We start from the raw sequence: 19973 nt of genomic DNA on the forward strand, positions 1-19973 counted from the left end.
TACTAGCTTTTCTCTTGCTTTTACTCTTCCGAAAAAAAAAAGCTTGACCAAATATGCACATCGTGAAACTCTACGTCAGCTTTTGTGCTTTTGCTCTGTCAGTATGTGATTGCGATGCAACCCCTCCTTCGCTAAACAAGCATGATCGAAAACTTGTCGGCGGCATGAGCAAGAAGTCGGATGCTCCCTCCTCGGCACCATCCGAGGGAATGCCATCCGATATCCCGTCCAGCCAGCCATCGCTCAGCTTGATGCCTACCTGCGAGGACGGTAGCACCAAGTCCGGAAAGGGCAGCTGCAGGAGTGGCAAGGCAAAGTCGTTAGCTGGGCATTTACAATCATAAAGGATGTAAGAAAAATCGATGGTTTAGAAAGAACAGCGTCTGACCAAAAAAATCCGGCTTCTTCAAGGAATCGTATCCTGTCAATGTGCTTTATTGCAATGAATTGTGTCAAATAGAATTCTTAGAGATAATAAGACTTCCAGTATAAGGTACAAGTGAAGCTTAGAGCAATACCACTAATGATGTATAGGAACAATGCCACTAATTGTTTGAGAGAACAATACCACATACGCCTGCAATCTGCACATTTTGCTCCTCTGAGCAGAATGACCGTTGTTGTGTTGGAAAAGCGAAGTCAATTTGGGAGGTAGCTCCGATTGACACTGGCCAGGCGAAGGTTGGCAAGGCAAAGTTGTTAGCAGAAGGAAATGGACAATGACAGAGCTTTTTTTTGAGGTTGTCCAATTCAATAAAAAAAACACGGCTCAACTTCGATTCACAGTCAGATTTTTTCTCTGCTTTATTATGTCCTTCAAACTGATTGATTCTCCAGCTGGTTCACTGTCGATAGCATGCCTGAATGTTGGAATCTACTTCATATTAGGCTGTCCGGTCATTAGTTGCAAGTAGCTGTAATGAATTCAATCATTCACAGTCAACCAGTACAAGCAAACTGCTTGGAAAGTCCTTTATTTTGGCAGCGAAAGGATGTTTTCTTCTTAGTGTTAAAATTGTGTTAGTGTATCACGAGAGACAGACTCCTGGCATGTCATCAGATGTCCCAGACGGTGCGTGTGTCATCCGTCGCTACTGTCCTTTGTCAGAGCAACTATGGAAGAGATTCTGTGGTTCTAGTAACATGGGAAGGATAACTACTCCAGAAACACTGCTGGAGCTCTTTTCCCACTTCTGGTTGGTAATCGCCGACTGGAAAAGAGCATCTCGTAGGGCACTAACAGGCCAACGATTGTTCTAAGCACAACAACCTTTTATTATGAGTGGAACTGCGCCCAATTGTTAGTAAATCAATCCTCATGATGGGGTTTCCCGAGCTCACAACCCGATGAGGGCTCTTCTCCATAGCGTGTTGACTGCGACTTCGACTGTGACTAACAACAGTAACTGTAAATTGGCACCTTCCCCGGGTGCTCACTAACATGTAACTGCTAAAGTCTGTTCATACGACCAAAATAGTATCTACAGGCGTTAGCACTTCTGACAATGAAAGGTCTATGATCTGCTTTGCTTTGAAGTGTCGGGGGAGAGTAACTATTGAACATGATTCGTAGGCGGAGAATTTCGAGCAATGATCCAGGAAAAGACGAGGTGGGCGTCCAAGACACAATTACCTTTTTCACCACTGACATCACAGCTCTCAATACTTTGGGCGCTTCGATTTGGACGTATTTGGCTAGAGCCGCTGGGAAATTGCAGGCTACGATTCGTATAGCTAGCTTTCTATTTATGGGGTACGGCTTTTTTCTCTCGCAAACTCTTTTGTTCACTTCGGAAGAATGCGGCATGACTTATTCCTGGCGCCGTTTTCTTGAGCTGGATATATCCTCCATTCATCCTGTAGGGCGTTCTCCATATCGACTGTACAAATTCTATGATCAGCGCGACCCCCGACATGAACGCTTTTTACAGCAAGAGAGCGTGACGACTTCAAGAAAGGCTTCCACGGACTGGTGCCTAAACGCCGCCTTCCCGACTGCTGTTGTGTATATTCCAGGTCACGGCGGAAGTTATCAGCAAAGTCGAAGTTTGGGTGCGCATGGAATACAGCTCACGCGACAGCGGGATGTGACGCAAAACTACGTTGTGCAAGCGTTACAAAAGGGAATGTGGCATGGAAACGCGACGCAGCTGGAAAACTTTGTTTATGACGTGTATGCTTTGGATTTTGCTGAAGAAGGTGGTGGTATGCATGGAGATTTTTTGGTGGATCAGAGTCGGTTCGTGTCGAAAGCGATTCATTTTTTGAGCGAAGCATGTGGCTTTTCCAGTATCACAGTTGTCGCCCACTCCATTGGTGGCATTTCGATCCGCTTAGCTTTAGTTCGTGATGAAAAGCTGCGCCTTTTGGTTACAAATGTTATTCTACTAGGATCACCTCAAGCACGCACCGTTCTAGCCTGGGATCCCTCTTTGGAAAAAATTCAGACAGAAATTGTTGAAAATCACGTAAATGGTACTGCTTTTGTTGCCATATCAGGCGGCCTACGCGACGAAATGATTCCTCCCGCAGCTTGTGAACTCGTTCCTAAAGATAATAACACCTTGACACTTTTGGCTGTTGATATCATGCCTAAGGAGGCGTCAAGCCCTTCGTTTGGAATGGACCATCGCGCAATCGTGTGGTGCCACAATGTTTTGGTACCACTGCGGAAAATAATTTTTGCTCTAGTCAGGTCGGAACGCGATGGAGAGGCTGCACCAGCAAGAATAGGAGCAGTACAATCGCTGTTTGATCGAAGTAAGACGCAAAACTATAACACTGCACTTCAACGTATGATGACGACGTTTCGGGTAAGAATTGCTTTGAGGTCCGTTGTTCTTTTAAGGCGTGGTCCTCTCATTCAAAAGCTGCTTTTATTCTTAAAAGAAAGTGCACGGACCAGTCGCCAGTTTAGCCATGGTAACTGGTCTCCTTCACAATGCCGAATTGCTACTGGGTTTATTTGCTTACATCTCCCTGTGGAGGTACGTATTCCGCTTTTCGGCAATGCTGCCAATAACTTTTCCTTTCGGGTGCGGCTTGTTTTGCTGGGTAACAGCAAAGCTGGATTTGCCTCTTGCTTCAATTCTCATTTTGGCGTTTTCAGCGGACGCAATCCGAGCTACTTTGTTGTGGACAGCACATCAGTCATCAGCACTGAAGCCGACGACGTTCCAAAGCAACGGGATAAGTTGGCGCTGGGCGGTATGCTCCATCGTTACCTCAGTCAGCATTGTTCATGTCATCTTTGGCGTCGTCCGTCTCTTACGTCCCAATGATTTTGCCATTGAAATGTCAAATTCAATCAATATTGCATTGATCGCCTCGATCTATCCACTGGCTCTCCGACGCATCCATAAGTTTGCACAGAAGGTTGGTAGCTCCCGCTTTTCTTTCATTGACCTTGATCTATTGACGATTGTAGTGGTCCCGTTTTTGGGCGCTGGAGAATTTGCTTATGTGCTGTCTAAAGGCTCTGTGCAAAGGTCAACACTACCGATGCTAGCAGCGCCTTTCCTCATTCGATTGGTCTTAACCTCGAGCGACCCAAGCATTCCACCGCATTCGTCTCGAAAACGGTATATCTCAGATGTCATCCGCACACTTCAGGTATGCATTCTCTTGGTGGTTGGTCCTAGAGTTCTACAAACGGGATCAGGCTTGGCGTATAGTTTTAATTTACCACTCGGCGGACTGGTGGGTATGATGATGTGGACGGATACGTTATGGTCATTAACGATTAGCGGACTAGGTTAGTTATTGTCAATGCAATTGTTTTTGCGTAGCACATCCCTGGATTGTATCCGAATATGTTCCATCCGTATAGTAGTAACCGCAGAATCAATCACTTCATGGGAACATGGAAGCACTTGGGTCCACTTATCGTACACCTATGGCATCAAATCGTTTCCAAAAGCACCGAGGTCTTGGTTAAAATCTTTGTCGTACTTTATTACTGGTGTGCCGTCCTTCATTGGCTGCTATGCTCAGCTGTCGTTTAACTGCCCTCTCATCCAAATGGTCTGGAATTTGTTCTGTATATTCCTGGGAATGAACTGATTCAGCAAGGTTGAATGGGTAAAGGGAGCGCCGCTTCGAAAAAATAGATCCCTCGACACAGTACGGAATAACCCCATACTGGTTACTATCGATGAATCCTACCCATCCCAGACTGGCAAAAGAAACGTCCATTACATATCTTCCGGATGCAGAAACAAATTCCTTATAACCCGCCACGAATCTCCCATCCGGGGCAGTCTCAGTCAAAAATGGTAGTAAGGGAAGCGAATATTCATCGGCCAGCCCCCTCACTTCGTTTCTAGTTGCTTCAAAAATTCGTTCTTTTACTCTTGCAATGTGAAATGATGGGATGGTGGCTCGATCCGGAGCTCTTGATGTTGGAACAACCCGAAGTCTCAGAGATGGATGTAAAAAAGCCTGTGCATTTATATGATGCTTCGCCTGCACTACATCTATACGGCCCAAAACGCAGGTCTCCTCGTCTTCGTCCCATATGCCTTTCGTGTTTTCTTCATCCTTGCCCATCCAGCTGGCTTCGATTAAGAGGCTCTGTCCCTCCCGTAACGATACTTTCAACCCATTCCTTGAAGCCGGAATAGGAATTGCTTCTGGGCGAGTGAGTGGTTCCATCAAGTGTGCAGGGAAAATTTTGTATTGAAGCGCACGTGGACTAATAACACCGGGTGTGTCCCACAAAGCGTGAGAGTCCGAAGGAAAACATGGCACGCGAACTGCTTGCAGCGTGGTACCGGGTAGATTCGATCCGGTGACTTTCAAATTCTTGATCGTGGCTCTCCGTTTTACAGCGAATCGATTTTGTCCCTTTAAATACACCGATTCAGCAATTAAAGGTGACAATGTTTTCACCAAACTTGATTTTCCGACGTTGGCAGTGCCGATGACGAACACATCTCTACCTCCTAGCTGCAGGAGTATGCTTTCAGCCAACCGCACCAATCCGACGCCATTTGTAGCACTAACATCGAAGACGGATGTAAATCGGACGCCGGACATTGCCTCAATTCTCCGAGTTATATTCATCACATCACTTTCGCTGCAACGAGGCAACAGATCAATTTTGTTTATCACCAATATCACCGGAATGCTTCCAATAGTTCTACGCAGATGCTTAACGACAGTGTGTTCCGGATCAGTGGCATCCACCACCATTATACACATTCCAAACTTGCGTCGGGCTACAATGAAGCGTAGCTGCTCGCTAAAGACTTTGGGTTCAATATCGCGCAAGGCATCGTAGGCTCCCCAAATATCATTTCTTTGTAACGATTGACAGCGACTACAGAGAAAACTATCCATTGGGCGTGTCGCATAATCTCCAACATCCATGTAACGAGTTTTCTTCTGTATTCTTTTGCTTAAAGATGACGTATGCTCCATGGTATCTTCGCCACCGACAAGGCGAGTTCCTGTTATGTTCGCTGAGTCTGTATTGTTCGACCTTCTACCGGATACCTTGGCTGAAACAACTTGTGTCCCGCAGCCAGAGCAAAGTTTCGGTACAGCATTTGATATTCGTTTGCCAGCACTGTGCTGCTGGAGAACTACCCGGCCTTTCACTCCTCTTGGAGGCGAGCCGCCAGCTTTGTTCGGTTTGCGCGTGGCGATTTTGCTCGAGGACGAAATGGTTCCGGGAGCACCCGGGTGTTTCTTCCCTTTGGAGCTGCTCGGTTGTTTCTGTACCGGCGACTGCTGTTTCTTTTTACTGCTGCCCTTCTTTTTTGACTTTGGGCTTTTTGCAGCAACGGCAAAACGGCGAGATACTGTTGCTGTGGGGGCTAGTTTGGACGATAGGAACGTATACGACCTTCCTAATTCCGCTAGCAAAAAGGGACCAGCGGAAAGATGTTGCTGGGCGGACCAAGAAAACGCTGCCGTTGCTGTTTGGTAAAGGTATTGCTGATTGTTGTAGCGATCTATCGTTGTTACGACACTGCTCGCTGGGAACACAGGAGTCGGCTGTTGTAATTTCATCGCGGTCAAGCCTTTTCGCGGAGAGGCGCCTAGTCGTATCCCTGTTCTAATCGATCGCAACATGCTTGCATAACAGCTACCCTGGAAAAAGGTGATGGGAGTGCAAGGAAAGGACGCTAGACTGTGTCACTTGAGCTTCTCTAGTTGTGCATGAGGAGAGAAGCCAGATCAACAAAAGAAACTTGTTTGGTAGTAAGGGTGATTGAAGGTGGACGAGGTTTTATCACAGTCAATGATTTCGAGGTGTTCGATTTTTCCTCGGATGGATTTTGCTGGTTCCACCAAAATGGCGTCTGGCCTCCCGTAGGCACTGGTTGCCGTACCGTATTAGTGTGGGAAGGAATACCCTGACCCTGAAAACGCAGAACCCCCTACATTTTGTACGATGACCTCTCTAGCTAGTGTTGATCAAAGATTTCAAGTATCCAGCGTGTTGTGCCATGCATCGAAATTTCCATACTTTTCTGACGTGCATCCTTCAAATACACTTCAGAAACCCTTGACTATCCTACGTCAGATGAGGTATATTCGCTTACACAGAAGTGTTGCTTCTCTCTTCAGCAAAAACCTTAACCTCTACGAGATGACACACTTCTCTGATTTGGAATCGGCATCGCGTTGGGGATGATAGTTAGGCTGGAGCTCGCGATCAACAAATTCTACCCAACGAAAATATTCGTGATGTCCTCCATACTGTCCATGGGAAACATATTCCTGTTTGTGGCTAACAAACACTTCTACGCCTTTCACGGCAAAATTGGGCTGATGCGAGTGGACAATTTCCTTCAATTTTTCAATATTCCACATTTTGGTATGCTTTCCAGCTCCCTCATTCACAATTGCTAGAATTAGAGCATCGTAGGCATCCATCAAGCCCTTCCTGGCAATAATTTCTTCGACTTGAACCGGTATCTTTTCTTTGAGGCGTTTCCGACCCCCCATCTGCCGCAATTCTTCCACGCCCACACCATTAGGGAATTTCAATGTAGCGTACATGGTCTTGATTACTTGGCCACTTAGGTTGGCGACATCGTATTGGGGAACATACATTCCCGCAATATCAACATCGATAAACTCCAACCAACGCCTAACTCCCGAACCGGATTCGCGCTTACACAAGGCCACTTTCACGCCTTTGGAGGCAAACAGATCGCGAAACTGATCAATGATGGAAACGAATTCTTGATCTCTCCACCGACCAAACACGTTACGGGTTCTACTCGCGTCCACAACACTTTTCACCAAGTCGTCGTAGACAGCAATCAGTCCTTTCTTTTCGAGGAGTTCCTTGAGATCGGGGGGACACTTTTCTTGGAGCCCTTTCTTACCACTGTTCAATTCTTCCACGGCGACGCCTTTGGGGACGGCATGGTTGCCATCCGCGACTACAGTGCCTTCGACATACATAATGATTCGGAATTATGAGCGAAAATTGGAAAAGCAGTCGTCATCCCTCTGGCATCAAACACGACTAAAACCCGGTTCTTTCCTCGAATTCTACTGCTCCACGTAGGATATGCCCTAATTGTCAATCTCCTGTAAAAAACAAGAGACAAAACGCTGAAGGGGATGGGAAAAGGTGAAAAACTCGCTAAAGGGGACAGAACGTGTTCTCTCTAAGTAGCTTCATTTGGCGCCAGTATATCGTTATATATTTAAACTATTTAAACTAAATGCCAAAATATTTGTCACGGATGCCAACCGTTGCCGAAAGCTGGCCAGCAAGGTATCACTGTCAACACCACTCCCTCCTCTCATTGAAATTTACGGTCCAAACATTGCAAACTGAGCATGAGGATAGCCGTCAAAGATATCCTTCCTTCCTTCAAAGCTCTCCAAGCTGCATGGTTCAGCCACAAACACGTGCTCAATAAAAGGTACAGAACTTTGGAGGCAACCACTGGAACGGACTCGACCCCGCGTCACAATGACGATGATAAAGAAAAGCAGCGTGGATCGGTAGTCCTCGCCACAGCGGAACCGTGGGAACAACATTCCGTCACCGAAAAAACTCTACGCCGGACTCGCCTTAAGCGCTGTATTTACGCCCTCGTCGTCTTGCTGGGAATCGTGGGGCTCGTACTGGGCGTAACCTTGGGGATTACCAACCGCACGAACAGTCGCACCGACAGCCAAACGACTGCAATAACGGCGAACGACGGTACAACTACCGGGACGCCAACGGCAATTGTGACAGTTTGAATGGCGACACCGACAATGCACTCTCTGTGTCACAAACGTCCCACGTCGTAGCTTGGCCGGTAGCCACTTCCTGTCTGGATGAACCATCTCGGCCACTCGTACTGGTTTCTTGTGGCGCCACGGAAACGGTACGTATTCGCACCGTCCAAAACGCTAACCGCACCCTCACGAGCGATCGCACCAACGTAGCCACGTGCGTCCCCAATCAGCTCGCCAATTTCGCAAGGTAGGCGGTTGCCTTTTGGGACTGTACCGGCACCGTGCCGGGGTCCGTCGGCCCCGTCCAAGCGGTGTTGTCCCCGTCGCTCCCTGCCGACACCGCCAATAACGTTGCGGACGAGCCCCGACCAGTACTGTGAAGGGATGCTGACGGAAATTCTGGATCCCATCATAGGCCTCATTCCTGCTAATCCAGCCACCTGAAAAGTCCGTTGGCGGGCAACTGTCCCTTCGTTCGATGGTTGAATCGATGATATCATCTTTGCCGAACGCACCGAAATTCTCGCCGCTGATTTACAACCCAAACTAACCAAGGGGCAGGTCGTCGACCAGCCAAATTGTCAATTATCAAGGCCTTCTATTGCGTTTTGAGAGAGGCCAAACAAAATCAAACTACTCCTTGTCGTGGAGCCATTGCTAGAATATACTGTACAGACTTGTTTCCTTGACAGTGGGAGATGGGTTGCCCTGAGATCTCTCATCGAAAGCGCTGCGATATACCTATACATTTTCGGCAACGGTTGGCATCCGTGACAAATATTTTGGCATTTAGTTTAAATATTTTGAATATATAACAACATACTGGCGCCAAATGAAGCTACTTAGAGAGAACACTTTCTGTCCCCTTTAGCGAGTTTTTCACCTTTTCCCATCCCCTTCAGCGTAAAACAACGAATCAAAGAAGAACCACGCACGATTCAAGTAAAAATCAAATTGACTTTTACCGTTAGAGCTAATATCAATCGAAGGCAAGGGGCGCTTCAATTAAATCGCCGACTATGAAAACGCAAAAGGATAAAATCCGCGACTGTTTGGACGATAGGTCGTGAAACGTCCACCTATCGACTCTGTCGCAAAAGCAGTCATACACCAGTGTGACTCAACCGAACTATTTGCGCGCTCCGGTCTCCTTTATCTACTTCTTTAGCTAGCTAGTAGCATTCCCTAACGAACAGCCCAGAAAAAAAAAACGTCGAACATTAGTACAAATTCCAGTTACTGGCACTTCAACATACCAGCTCGAAGAGTTTGCACTTGAGCTTCTTTCATGGTAGCACCGATATTCCACAGTGCTAGAGTGCGACGCCTGTCGGTACTGGGCTTGACATTGGGGATAGTTTTCGCTTCTCTGTCAACTGCAAGCGCATTTTCAGCGACTAGTCGCCAACTCTACCATAGCGCACAGTCAAGCTTCTTTCGAAATCGGCATTCACAGAGGCTTTGCGCAACTCGAAAACCTACTTTAAGGCGGAGTATTCGAAGCCCTATGCAACGGTCGTCTTTAAGACGAACCGTTGTGCAGTTACCGATGATGACAATCAATTCATTCTCGGAACCGGACCGAGCTCTCGCCTTTTGGATCATTGCCTTTGCTTCTTCGCACATTGGGATGTCGGCTACTCGCAATCGACTCATTATTCTAGCAGGTGAATTTGCTGACAGGTTCGGACTGGTTGGTACTGCAGGCTGGAAGTTGCCATCATTCTGGCCTGGAGACAAAGTGGCGGGCCAACAAATATGGCCCGACACGGAAACGACTGGTAGGCAAATATATCGAATTGGCTACACATCCTTGTCATCTATTACGCTCGGCAACGCTTTGGCTTTCTATCTGCAATCGTCGTCGGCAACGACAGAACCGTTGGGGCCGTCCTTGTGGTTCGCGGTGGCCGTTGTAGCCAACACGGCTTCCCTGTCTTCGTTGGCCAACGCCTCCCCGCTCGGACTCATGCCGGGCTTTCAAGCTTCCAGTACAGTCAGCAGCGTCTCGGAGCTTCGATTGGAACGCAACGATACCTTGAAGTTCAAAGTGCAAGGCTTGACAAGGATCACGCGGCATCCGTTAATTTTACCAGTAGTGCCCTGGGGCGTTGCCAACGCGTTCTTACTTGGTGGAAGACCTTGCGACTGGCTGTTGTTTGGCGGATTATCATTGTACGCAGTGGCGGGATGCACGGCGCAAGATTTGCGCATTTCTCGCCAGGAAGGATCTGTTGGGACAGTTTTTCAGGCCAATACCGTAGATCAAGAGCCGCTACAATCGTTTTTCGAAGCCACTTCATTTGTCCCTTTTTTGGCCATATTCGATGGCCGACAAAATCTGGCTGACACCGTACGAGAAACGCCGTGGTTGGCGGTTGCGATCTCCAGTGTTCTTGGTTTTGTCATTGAGGAAAATATGGTTGCGTTTCTGCAGAGCTATTCTTACTGAGACACATGGTGACTGTTGTTCACTGACAAGCAATCAGAAAACAAGTGTGGACGGGGGAAGCATAGGCAGTATGCCCAAGTCTAGATCGTCCCTTATCTAGAGCGGACCGACTCGTCCTGAAAGAAACGCATGGAGAGAAATAATATCAGAGAGCCGACCATAAAACATTTACGACGCCTTAGTATTCAAAGTTTAAAATACAAACGGTGTAGCACAACTAGAAACGATGCATCGCTCCAGCCAATTCGAGAAGACGAAACACAAATTCAGCTGTCTCAACCGCATTCCAAAGACATCGAAGTACAAGAGTAGCGGGGACAAGAAAACGCTTGATCGATTGCAGTCTTCCAGGACACGCCAGACAAGTGACGGATAGGCTATTGCCGTGACTGAAAGAACTTGGTCGAGCATGAGCGATTTTGGCAATTTTTTCCGTGATTACACCGCGCCGGGCCAAAATCCAACGGCGTATGAGAATTGTGACGATCCAGCGCCAGATGGCTCGCATTCGCGCTTCAAGTCGGCGTACACACACTGGAAGGAAACACGAAATTCTTACATAGAAGAGTTTATGCTACATCGTTTGATGGATGGCGACGGCCTGGATGGCAATGATGAGGAAATTTGTGAACCAAAGCTCGTAGAAGCGTCCCAGCAGACGAATGCAGAAGATGAGGAAGAAGATCAGCTCGAAACCCAGGATGCCGATCTTTTGATCGCTCCCACTCAAGACGTGGTACGAAAGAAGCAGATCGTGCCGATGCCGCAGCCGCACTTTCCCAACATTGCCGATACAACGCAGGATATTTTGTACTTCAGGGATTTGGATTTGTGGACACGGACAGCTTCGTTCGATTTGCTTCACGTCACCAAAGTTTGGCGCACACGGGAAACCCGCCGCTTCGCTGTTAAATACCAACCCTCTAGTAAGTCGAGCACCATCACGTTCGGAAGCTCCGCGACATGCTCTTTGCCACGCATCGTGTTGGAAGCCTGCGTTGAAGACGGTCCACTCTCGACCTGCTATAGTCGCGTTTGGAGTGCTGAAGTCACTCAGCTAAACGGACCACCGCTGGGTGGTCTCCGAGACCGGGCCACCCATGTCTTTGGGGAATCGCAGGTTGAATGTCGACGTATGCGAATCTTTTGTTACAATGGATGGGCCCAAGCAATGGAAAGCATTGTTGCAAGGAAAACAATAGCGACGGCAAAAGACGATCTTTGGGTGCAAATCCTCAACGTTCCAGCTCGGTGCGTCTTTCCGCTTCCCCCATCGGACTGGTACGATGCCCACGATGCGTCTCCGTACTGTTTGTGTATCGGCGATGCCTCAACAATGCGCATACAGCCAGGCGAAGGAGAGGACGACGACAACGCGGTCTCGGCTCGATTCGACGACGATTTGTTGCGCATGGCAGTGGGTTGGTTAGATAGGAATGGACAAACTCAAGCGTTTCGTGTGTCCGTTAATGCACACGGCAATATAATTGAGCAAAGGGACGACGTTACCAACGAGTTGCAGCACGCCTATCTCCGTTGGCAGGAATTGCTGGTTGTGCTCGAGGTTCCACCAGTCCCTGCCGACAAGAGGGAAGGAGCAGCTATTCCTACCAACAAAACACATTCGCAGGGTCCATCCGACCAAGACGACAGCGAAGTCGGTACAACCATAAATGGAAGTCATCCGCCCCAGCGAAGCTTCTTATCAACAACTGGTGATGCGAATCTCTCGAGTTCGCAGGGAATCAGAACGACAGGAAAGAATCCGGCAGTATGCCAAGCAGCAGCACGAAGAGAAGCTTCTGCCACACCGAAGAAGCACACAACAGCGGACGCGCAGCCTGTCCCGCCGTTGCCCCGGAAAAAGACTAAGGAAACGATCGAGTATCACCAACTGGTAAGCCTGATCTTCATGGATCAAACAAAATCCGAAAATCTGATTTGTGTGAAGAGTCATCTTACACATCGCACCCTTTTCTGCAGAATAATTTGCGTAACGTTTACGAGAGTCACCGTACTTTGGCCATACAACCCGGCGGTTCTTTAGGACCTTGTCTCGTCAACGTGTATGGAGTTGTTCTGGGCTTTGGATCCCCAGCGCAAACAAAAACGGGCGATTGGATGGTGGGCATTGCCTTAGTTGACGAAACCTTACCCCTGGCCGAACCGGATCCAGCAACAAAGCTAGTTGAATTTGTTCACACTGTCAACTTGAATATTTTTGCCAAGCACAGGGAGGACTTGCCAGATCTACGATGTGCTGGTGACGTATTGCGAGCTCATAGGGTAAAGTTACAGGAATGGAACGATGAAATGCAGCTTTTGGGGTTAAGGGCGAGCTCATACGTAACATTTCGAAGCAATAGTGTGAATATTCCTGGGGATGAAAGTGACTACGTTATAATTCCTACTGCCAAAAATGTGTTTACAAATACGGCGGAAGACAAATGCGTGTTTGTAAAGCACTGGAAATGGGCACGTAATCGTCTCTATTCCTACGCAACGATGAAGGAATCACAAAGTTTTAAACTTTGTGATATGGGACGACAGGGTTACAATCAAATGGACTTGTACATGGACGGAAATACCCGGGGGGACTTGACTGTAATTGTTACCGCTGTTATCCCATATCCACCCGAAGTCGCTTCCTCGTCGACCCCAAAAGGATTCCTTCGCGTCTGGGATGGGACAGGTTTGCCAGAGTCAGACCCCCTTCCCGTGAGCTCACAAGCAGCGAAGGATGCAGTGAGCAATGGCGATCCCCCAGTTGAAGTGGTAACCAAACTTGCCAAGTTGACCGAAAAATTGAGGCACGTTCGACAAAATAGTGATCTAGAGACTCCGAAAGCGACCGCCGGTCGTGTTGCAAACGTTGTCATCTGGGAGAAATCGCACTGGAAATTGGTAGACAATGCTGTTGGTGTTGGTTCTTGTATTCGGCTCCGTAATGTCCTAGAGGAACGAATGCCGAATGATGGTCTACGGTGCTTGATGGTTCAGTCGAAGTCCTACCTTACGCCTCTTCCCGACATGACTTACGAAGTGATTCGACTAATTGAAGAGCACAGCGATCGCCTCCTTCGAAATGAACCATTGAATTCAAAAAGTAGCATTCTTCCGCTTGAGCCATCCAAAAATGATGATGACACCGAATTCCGTGAAAGTACAATGGAGCCACACATTGAAGTTGCCGTGAACCCGATGCGGTCGTCAAGATCACCACCACCAGCTGCTCTGGAAAACAATGTGACGGACCTTGCTTCGCTTCTGAAGTCTCCCATTGCCACAACAGTCAGCTGCGCTGTTGCAATCGTTGGCACGTTCCCTTCAATAGAGACGATTAGTACTGCTGGTGTACAACTAGTTGTTTCGGAGGGAGTTGACGGAAGGAAACTGTATCGGCTTGGTGTTCGCCTTGGAGATCAATCGACGCAGCTTAGCGCAATTGTATCTGAGAAAAGCGAAGTCGGCGATGCGCTGCTTGGTATGTCGCCTCAGATTGTCCTCCTTCACCACTCTCACGCTCTCCGGAATCTGCAATCGGTCTTAAACGACACATCGTTGTGGCATGCACAACTACGAACGGTTGCGTTTGAGGGCGCAAAGTACTTCTTGCTCGAAGCACTTTCAAAACTTTGAACGTCATGGAAATCAGACATTTTCACTGCTCCGATCATTTCTAGGAAGAGTGTAAAGCAGTTTACTGGTTTATTACAAAATTGAAGACCATGCTTGAATAACGTCCATCTCGCGCTAAAGCAGACTCATGTCACAACCGCACCTTCGGATCGCCAGCTCTAAGTGTAGCACAAAGGCAGAGTTCATGTGCGTTGAATCTGCGTTATAAACTTGGTTTAAGACGTATTCTTCGTTGTCTCCGAGACGTACATCATCGGCGTAGTCCAGAAAAAAGACACCTGCACGAGGCAATAGCGCTTGTAGCGTTTTGTTCCACACTTGAATGGTCTCTCGTCGCGAAGCCTGTCCCGTAGCACGCCCAGTGGATCGAACCATTTGAGGGGCCACCGGTAAGACCAATAACTGTTCTAGTCCGTGTCGTGTACGCAAGTCGACCAACCCCTGTACGTAGGCAGACACAGTCCGAGTTACATCCTCAACACACGACTGTCTGTAGCCTTCCAAAGCCGGGCCACCCAGTCCTTCACGACAGTCTATCTCTCCCGCCGAAACCAGTATCGTCTTTTCTGAACGAGGAAACCGTTGTAGCAAAACATCCAAATTCGCACGAGTAAAAAAGCGTACGTTCGATTGAACATGCCATGCTTTTAACCCGGTCACAACCAAGGGGACTACCAATCGTGGCTGATTTGGTGCAATCCACAGTGTCTGCCACGCCAGGGAAAGAACGTGTGAATCCCCAGCAATGTACAATGGACGGTGATGATTGGCTGGGTTCGGCGCAAAATAAAAATGAGATTGAGCTTCGGAGATTGGCGTTTCCGCGGCAGTAGCAATGGTTCGTAGCCGAGAAGTAAACATATGGATTTGTCTTTGTCTACGGTGTCTTTCCGTGTTACTCGGAAGACAAAGGGAGGAGTCGTAATCGTTGCGTTGGTCCAATCCAAATAGCAGATCCCAAATGGGTATGTGATAAAACGGTAGTATTGCACGTCGGTGCGGTTTGATGCGCTCCCCTAGCACCAACGCTCGCAAAAACACTTGATAGGCCCAGTGAGACTTGTACGCTGCACAGAAAGTAGTGTTGTCCCGCAAAGGCAAATGAATGACTGCATAAAGTGCGAGACTTGGACATACCGAATAAAGGAGCTTGGTCCAAAGGAGTTGTAGAGTAGTAGGGAGAGGACGATACGACCTTGATTTCTCATCGACAACGGTATCGCAAGAATCTGTCCAAAACGCAAAGATTTGCGGCAGGGTAATCATTTCGGGAAGCTCTTGTTGCTTGGCTTGCTTCGCCAGTATGCCGTGAGCTGTAAGAGCAATAGTGTTATTGTCAATGCGCTGTTGCTGCTCTTCCAAGAAATCTTTTAGATCTACCAAGAATAAATCCAGGGCAGTTTTTTTCCACTGAATGATCGTGTAACTTGCGTATCCACACTGCGTATCTCCACATCCACAGTGAGATGACAGACCCGCTTCGTGTTGCGACAGCCAGGTTTGACGGTCTTTGCCGTTCCAGCCGTTGCGGTCTATGGCGGCACCCTGACGATCCACTGTGGTTTCCGAAAAAGAGCCGCGGTACGCAGCGATTGCCAAAATTCCAAGTTCTGGATAGCCGGCCAATTCCGCCATTTGCGCATAATCTCCGACTCGGTTGGGTAGCTCCGTATCGAGCTCTCCCTCGCGACGAGCGTGGGTGCAACCAAGCAACGCTTGAGCGTAATGAAACAGGGCCCGACGATTCCAACCCACATCTCGCAAGGTTTGTCCGAGCAAAACATGATTCTGTGCATCCAGGGCATTCTTATAGTCGTTCCAGAGACCGTCGGTTCCGTGTCGAGCCCTCCGGTCACGGCGATCCTCGGCGTAATTCATGGTGATGCCGAAAGAGATGCCCCGACGAGCCAGAGCGCTTTTGGTTGGACGTGAGAGGGCGGTGGACCGGTATGGTCGTCACGAACCAAAATCTAACTCGGTCATTCGTTCCCTCCACTGGCAGTACTGGAACACACAACCCGAGACTGCTCTTGAAAGGTCCTGACCAAACATCCCATGGACGTTGGATCGGCGGAATGAAAACCGATTTTTGTTGGGGGGGGGGAATATTTGGGTTTGGAAAAAATGGGAATCTCCTGCCGCGGTCTGTACGGCGTCTCTGGTGCAGAAAACGGCAAGTTTCAAATTACATCACTCTGTCAATCAATACCTCTATTACAGTTCGACAATCCAATCGACTGTGATCTACCTAGAGCTTTGGTCAGGGCGAACAAGGCTCTGTCTGACCAACAAGTGAATAGGCTCATTTGACTCTATATGGTGGAATGGTGTCTTACGATTTCGCTCGAGGCCATCCCAACGCGGCGTTGGTTCCGCTCGAGCCCGTAAAAGCCCTCTTGACGAGCATCGGTCGGGACGAACGTGACCAGGACGCGTTGGCGGACGATCAACTGCGTCGTGCACTCAACTACGGACGAGAGGAAGGGGAGATAAAAGTCGTGGAGGCACTCGTCGACTTTTTGTCCCGCCAGTGTCAACACGACGAGACTCCGAGTCGCGCGACGCTGCTGCCGTTGATGGCGAGTCGCAATTATTTCGTCACCGGCGGGGTCAGCCACGGCCTGGAACTCATTGCCGCCGTTACCACGCAGCCGGGGGATGTGGTATGGACGGAACGACCGACGTACTATCTGGTGGCTGGTATATTCCACAGTCACGGGTTGTCCGTAGAAAACGTGCCAACGCATGATTTGCGTGTGGATGTCGATCGCATGGAGCGGGAACTGGCCTACGGCACCCGCAGTCCACCCCGATTACTCTACTTAATTCCGACGCATCAGAATCCAACCGGACAAACGCTCACTTTGAAGCAACGGCAAAAACTGGTCACGTTAGCGCATCACTATAAATTTCTGATTGTGGCCGACGAAGTGTATCACTTGTTAGATTGGCGCAACCCAGAAACGGATCTGCCGAGACCCTGCCGCATGGCAGTGCTACATCCGGAAGCTTTCCCTGACACCAAAGGACAGGATAGTGACTGTTTGCCACAAACAATCTATGGATGTTGCTCCGTCTCTTCATTCACAAAAATATACGCACCGGGTGTACGATGCGGATGGATCGAAGCAGACGAGAATTTAATACATGCGGTACGACGGTACGGATACGTCCGTAGTCAAGGCGGTATCCAGCCTCTAGTGGGAGAAATAATGCGGCGTGCCTTGATCACTCTTCAAGTCGATCAGGTCTTGCAATGCCTGTGCGATGCGTACCAGACGCGATCTCGATCTCTGTGCGACATTTTGTCGACACCGCTGACTACTCCGTCCGACAACAAGATCGAGTTCCCCTACGGGAGACCGCTGGGTGGCTACTTTTTATGGATCCGTCTCCCGTGTCTCGCACAACCTTTTTTGAAATACTGCGCACCGGATCTCCAGTTTATGCTGGGGACCTTGTGCGATGCCGCTGATCAAAAGATTGGGTCGCCGCACCGGGACGAGCTCAAGTTTTGCGCGAGACTGTGTTTTGCCGACATGGACACGGTTAAGTTGCGTGCGGGAGCCGAGTTGCTCGTTGCTAAACTACAGACGTATTTGGCAATCTCTATATAAAGCTAGGATTGTTTGGTTCCTTGACAAGCTCTTTTTGTGTTTTGCAGCCTGCACCCAAAATCCATGGAATTGTGGAAACGAAATGCAAACCTATGGAGACTTCATCAACCTTACAGTGGACAGTATAGTGAAAGGATACCCGCACAAGAGTGGTCTCTGTTCAACGAAATGCACTATTGTAACGGTAATGATAGTCAACAGGTTTCTAATTTCTTTAAAATTTAAATATTCTATTTTGCAAGTGTATGTTCGTGTGTCTCCTACCATACCATACGTGAAAGTTGAAAAGTAATAGCGTGAGAGACAAAATGCGTGAGGAAACGTTTTGTTCTTTCTATTCGGCAAACATCTATGATCAGTACATCAACGAAAGTGGAGACCTGGCTAATACCCGAGCTTTCCAGCTTCTATTTAATGCTGGCCATGAAAAAGAATCGCTATTTAGTTTTAGTGGCTTTCGAACTATTGTGGGGAAGAGCGACGGTTGATGCCTTGCTACACAACAACAGCAAGAGCTCCGCTGCCTTGCGTGGCTCGGCCTCCTTTGGGGCATCGGGAAAGAGAAATGGTGCTGTTGTTACGAGTACATCTACTGCGCCCGTGATCGGAATCCTATCGCAGCCGCTATCGTCGAACGTTGAAAGTGACGATTACATTGCTGCGTCGTACGCGAAATGGCTTGAAGCCGGCGGCGCACGTAGTATTCCTATTCCTTACGACGCCGACGAGCACTTGGTGGAGGATCTCTTTCAGCAGATCAATGGATTATTACTACCAGGAGGCGGCAGCGAAATGCCCCCCGCCGTCACTTTTTTAATGGACAAGATTGTCAAAAGTAATACTGATGGACTTTACTTTCCAGTCTGGGGAACTTGCTTGGGCTTCGAGTTTCTACTGCAATATGCTGGTGGGCCGACATTTCTCGAGTCAGGCTTCGATTCCGAAAACGTGAGTTTGCCATTGTACGAAGTCGAGCCCCGCGAGCTCTATGCGGATCCCATTGTTTATTTGACGGTTACCCAACGTAACGTGACAATGAACAATCATCAGCTAGGCGTGTCACCCGACCGCTTTCGAGACAATAATCTGGCAAGCCAACTGTGGGACATTACATCCATAAACACAGATTCGAATGGCCAACCATTCGTATCGACTATTGAGCCACACCATCCTGATATATTTCCCATTTATGGTGTACAGTATCATCCCGAAAAGAATGCCTTTGAGTATTCCACGTACCCCGGAACGAATATTCCGTACGAAGCCATCGACCACTCATCCGAAGGTTTGGACTTCTCCATTCGAATGGCGCGATTTTTCGTTGCCAAAGCACGACGGAGCCTCGACTCCAAAGGAAATTCGCACTTTTATACCAAGTCTGACGTCTACCCATCCATTTATACTTACCCGGTTCGGACGGGTCTCAAGTTTGAACAAATTTACGTCATACCAAAAGCATCGCATTGGAAACTTTCTACAGGATTCGATCACGCGAATGTGCTTTGACAGCACTTGACATTCGAGTATAACTCACACGCAGTGAGGACAATGAGAAAACCGGTAAAACAGCAAGGCGTAGTGACTCGATGGCGATAGGTCTCCTCGTCACGACTAGACAGCCATATGCTGACGCAATGATTTCTTGCCAAGTTTTGCATCCTCAGCGTTAACGATAACTGTACCAGTTAGATTAGATCTAAAGCTATTGACAGTAAGTGTGTTTGCTTTCCTTATCTAGGGACTAACTGCAGGCTCCACATTGCTTGGTGCGACATTTCTGCGGCACTAACTGTAAGTCCTTCTACTTTTTTCGAATATTTGTTTCGCTGCTTTGTGAATCTTCTTTTCACTTTCACGATAATTGGTCACATCAATCACTGAGGAGGTGCGTGGACAAAGTCGTATTGATCGAACTCGAGGTACAGAATAAGTAGACTCTTCGTTCGGTGAAAAGTGATAATGGTAGGTCTTGTAGTTAATGAGGACGATGCCGAAAAGACAAATCTCTAGGCGCAATGCAAAAAGTCGGTGACTGGCAACCATCACAATGGCAATATCGAACAGACGGC

At 48.3% G+C, this 19973-nt stretch overlaps 7 protein-coding genes across 7 annotated transcripts; 4 read left to right on the plus strand and 3 right to left on the minus strand.

Moving 5' to 3' along the window:
• Nucleotides 1-1278: 1278 nt before the first annotated feature.
• On the plus strand, nucleotides 1279-6224 carry PHATR_46935 (predicted protein; the record flags this gene model as incomplete). Its single annotated transcript, XM_002185762.1, has 6 exons — nucleotides 1279-1300; nucleotides 1479-1512; nucleotides 1574-2813; nucleotides 2890-2987; nucleotides 3062-3207; nucleotides 3230-6224. 6 exons carry the CDS (start codon nucleotides 1279-1281, stop codon nucleotides 3757-3759), a joined length of 2070 nt encoding a protein of 689 aa, XP_002185798.1. The 3' UTR covers nucleotides 3760-6224.
• Nucleotides 6225-6517: 293 nt separating this feature from the next.
• PHATR_46937 (predicted protein) lies at nucleotides 6518-7422 on the minus strand (the record flags this gene model as incomplete). Its single annotated transcript, XM_002185933.1, has 1 exon — nucleotides 6518-7422. The coding sequence occupies one exon, from the start codon at nucleotides 7420-7422 to the stop codon at nucleotides 6592-6594; it is 831 nt and encodes a 276-aa protein (XP_002185969.1). The 3' UTR covers nucleotides 6518-6591.
• Nucleotides 7423-8246: 824 nt separating this feature from the next.
• On the minus strand, nucleotides 8247-8696 carry PHATR_37006 (predicted protein; the record flags this gene model as incomplete). The annotated part of the gene is made up of 1 exon (XM_002185934.1): nucleotides 8247-8696. One exon carries the CDS (start codon nucleotides 8694-8696, stop codon nucleotides 8247-8249), a length of 450 nt encoding a protein of 149 aa, XP_002185970.1.
• A 746-nt stretch (nucleotides 8697-9442) lies between these two features.
• PHATR_46938 (predicted protein) lies at nucleotides 9443-10828 on the plus strand. The gene has a single exon (XM_002185763.1). It carries the CDS (start codon nucleotides 9485-9487, stop codon nucleotides 10646-10648), a length of 1164 nt encoding a protein of 387 aa, XP_002185799.1. The 5' UTR covers nucleotides 9443-9484; the 3' UTR covers nucleotides 10649-10828.
• Nucleotides 10829-10944: 116 nt separating this feature from the next.
• PHATR_46939 (predicted protein) lies at nucleotides 10945-14287 on the plus strand (the record flags this gene model as incomplete). Its single annotated transcript, XM_002185764.1, has 2 exons — nucleotides 10945-12545; nucleotides 12632-14287. Exons 1-2 carry the CDS (start codon nucleotides 11058-11060, stop codon nucleotides 14285-14287), a joined length of 3144 nt encoding a protein of 1047 aa, XP_002185800.1. The 5' UTR covers nucleotides 10945-11057.
• A 114-nt stretch (nucleotides 14288-14401) lies between these two features.
• Nucleotides 14402-16165, minus strand: PHATR_37009 (predicted protein; the record flags this gene model as incomplete). The annotated part of the gene is made up of 1 exon (XM_002185935.1): nucleotides 14402-16165. The coding sequence occupies one exon, from the start codon at nucleotides 16163-16165 to the stop codon at nucleotides 14402-14404; it is 1764 nt and encodes a 587-aa protein (XP_002185971.1).
• A 2336-nt stretch (nucleotides 16166-18501) lies between these two features.
• PHATR_13333 (predicted protein) lies at nucleotides 18502-19353 on the plus strand (the record flags this gene model as incomplete). The annotated part of the gene is made up of 1 exon (XM_002185765.1): nucleotides 18502-19353. A coding segment is annotated over one exon (852 nt), but the record flags the coding sequence as incomplete, so codon positions are not given.
• Nucleotides 19354-19973: the final 620 nt, after the last annotated feature.

Source organism: Phaeodactylum tricornutum, chromosome 11, assembly GCF_000150955.2.
Source record: "Phaeodactylum tricornutum CCAP 1055/1 chromosome 11, complete sequence".
NCBI lineage: Eukaryota > Bacillariophyta > Bacillariophyceae > Surirellales > Neidiaceae > Phaeodactylum > Phaeodactylum tricornutum.

Excerpts from the sequence above, each read along its gene's own strand:
- PHATR_46938 (XM_002185763.1), top strand. The coding sequence starts at position 9,485 with ATGGTAGCACCGATATTCCACAGTGCTAGAGTGCGACGCCTGTCGGTA.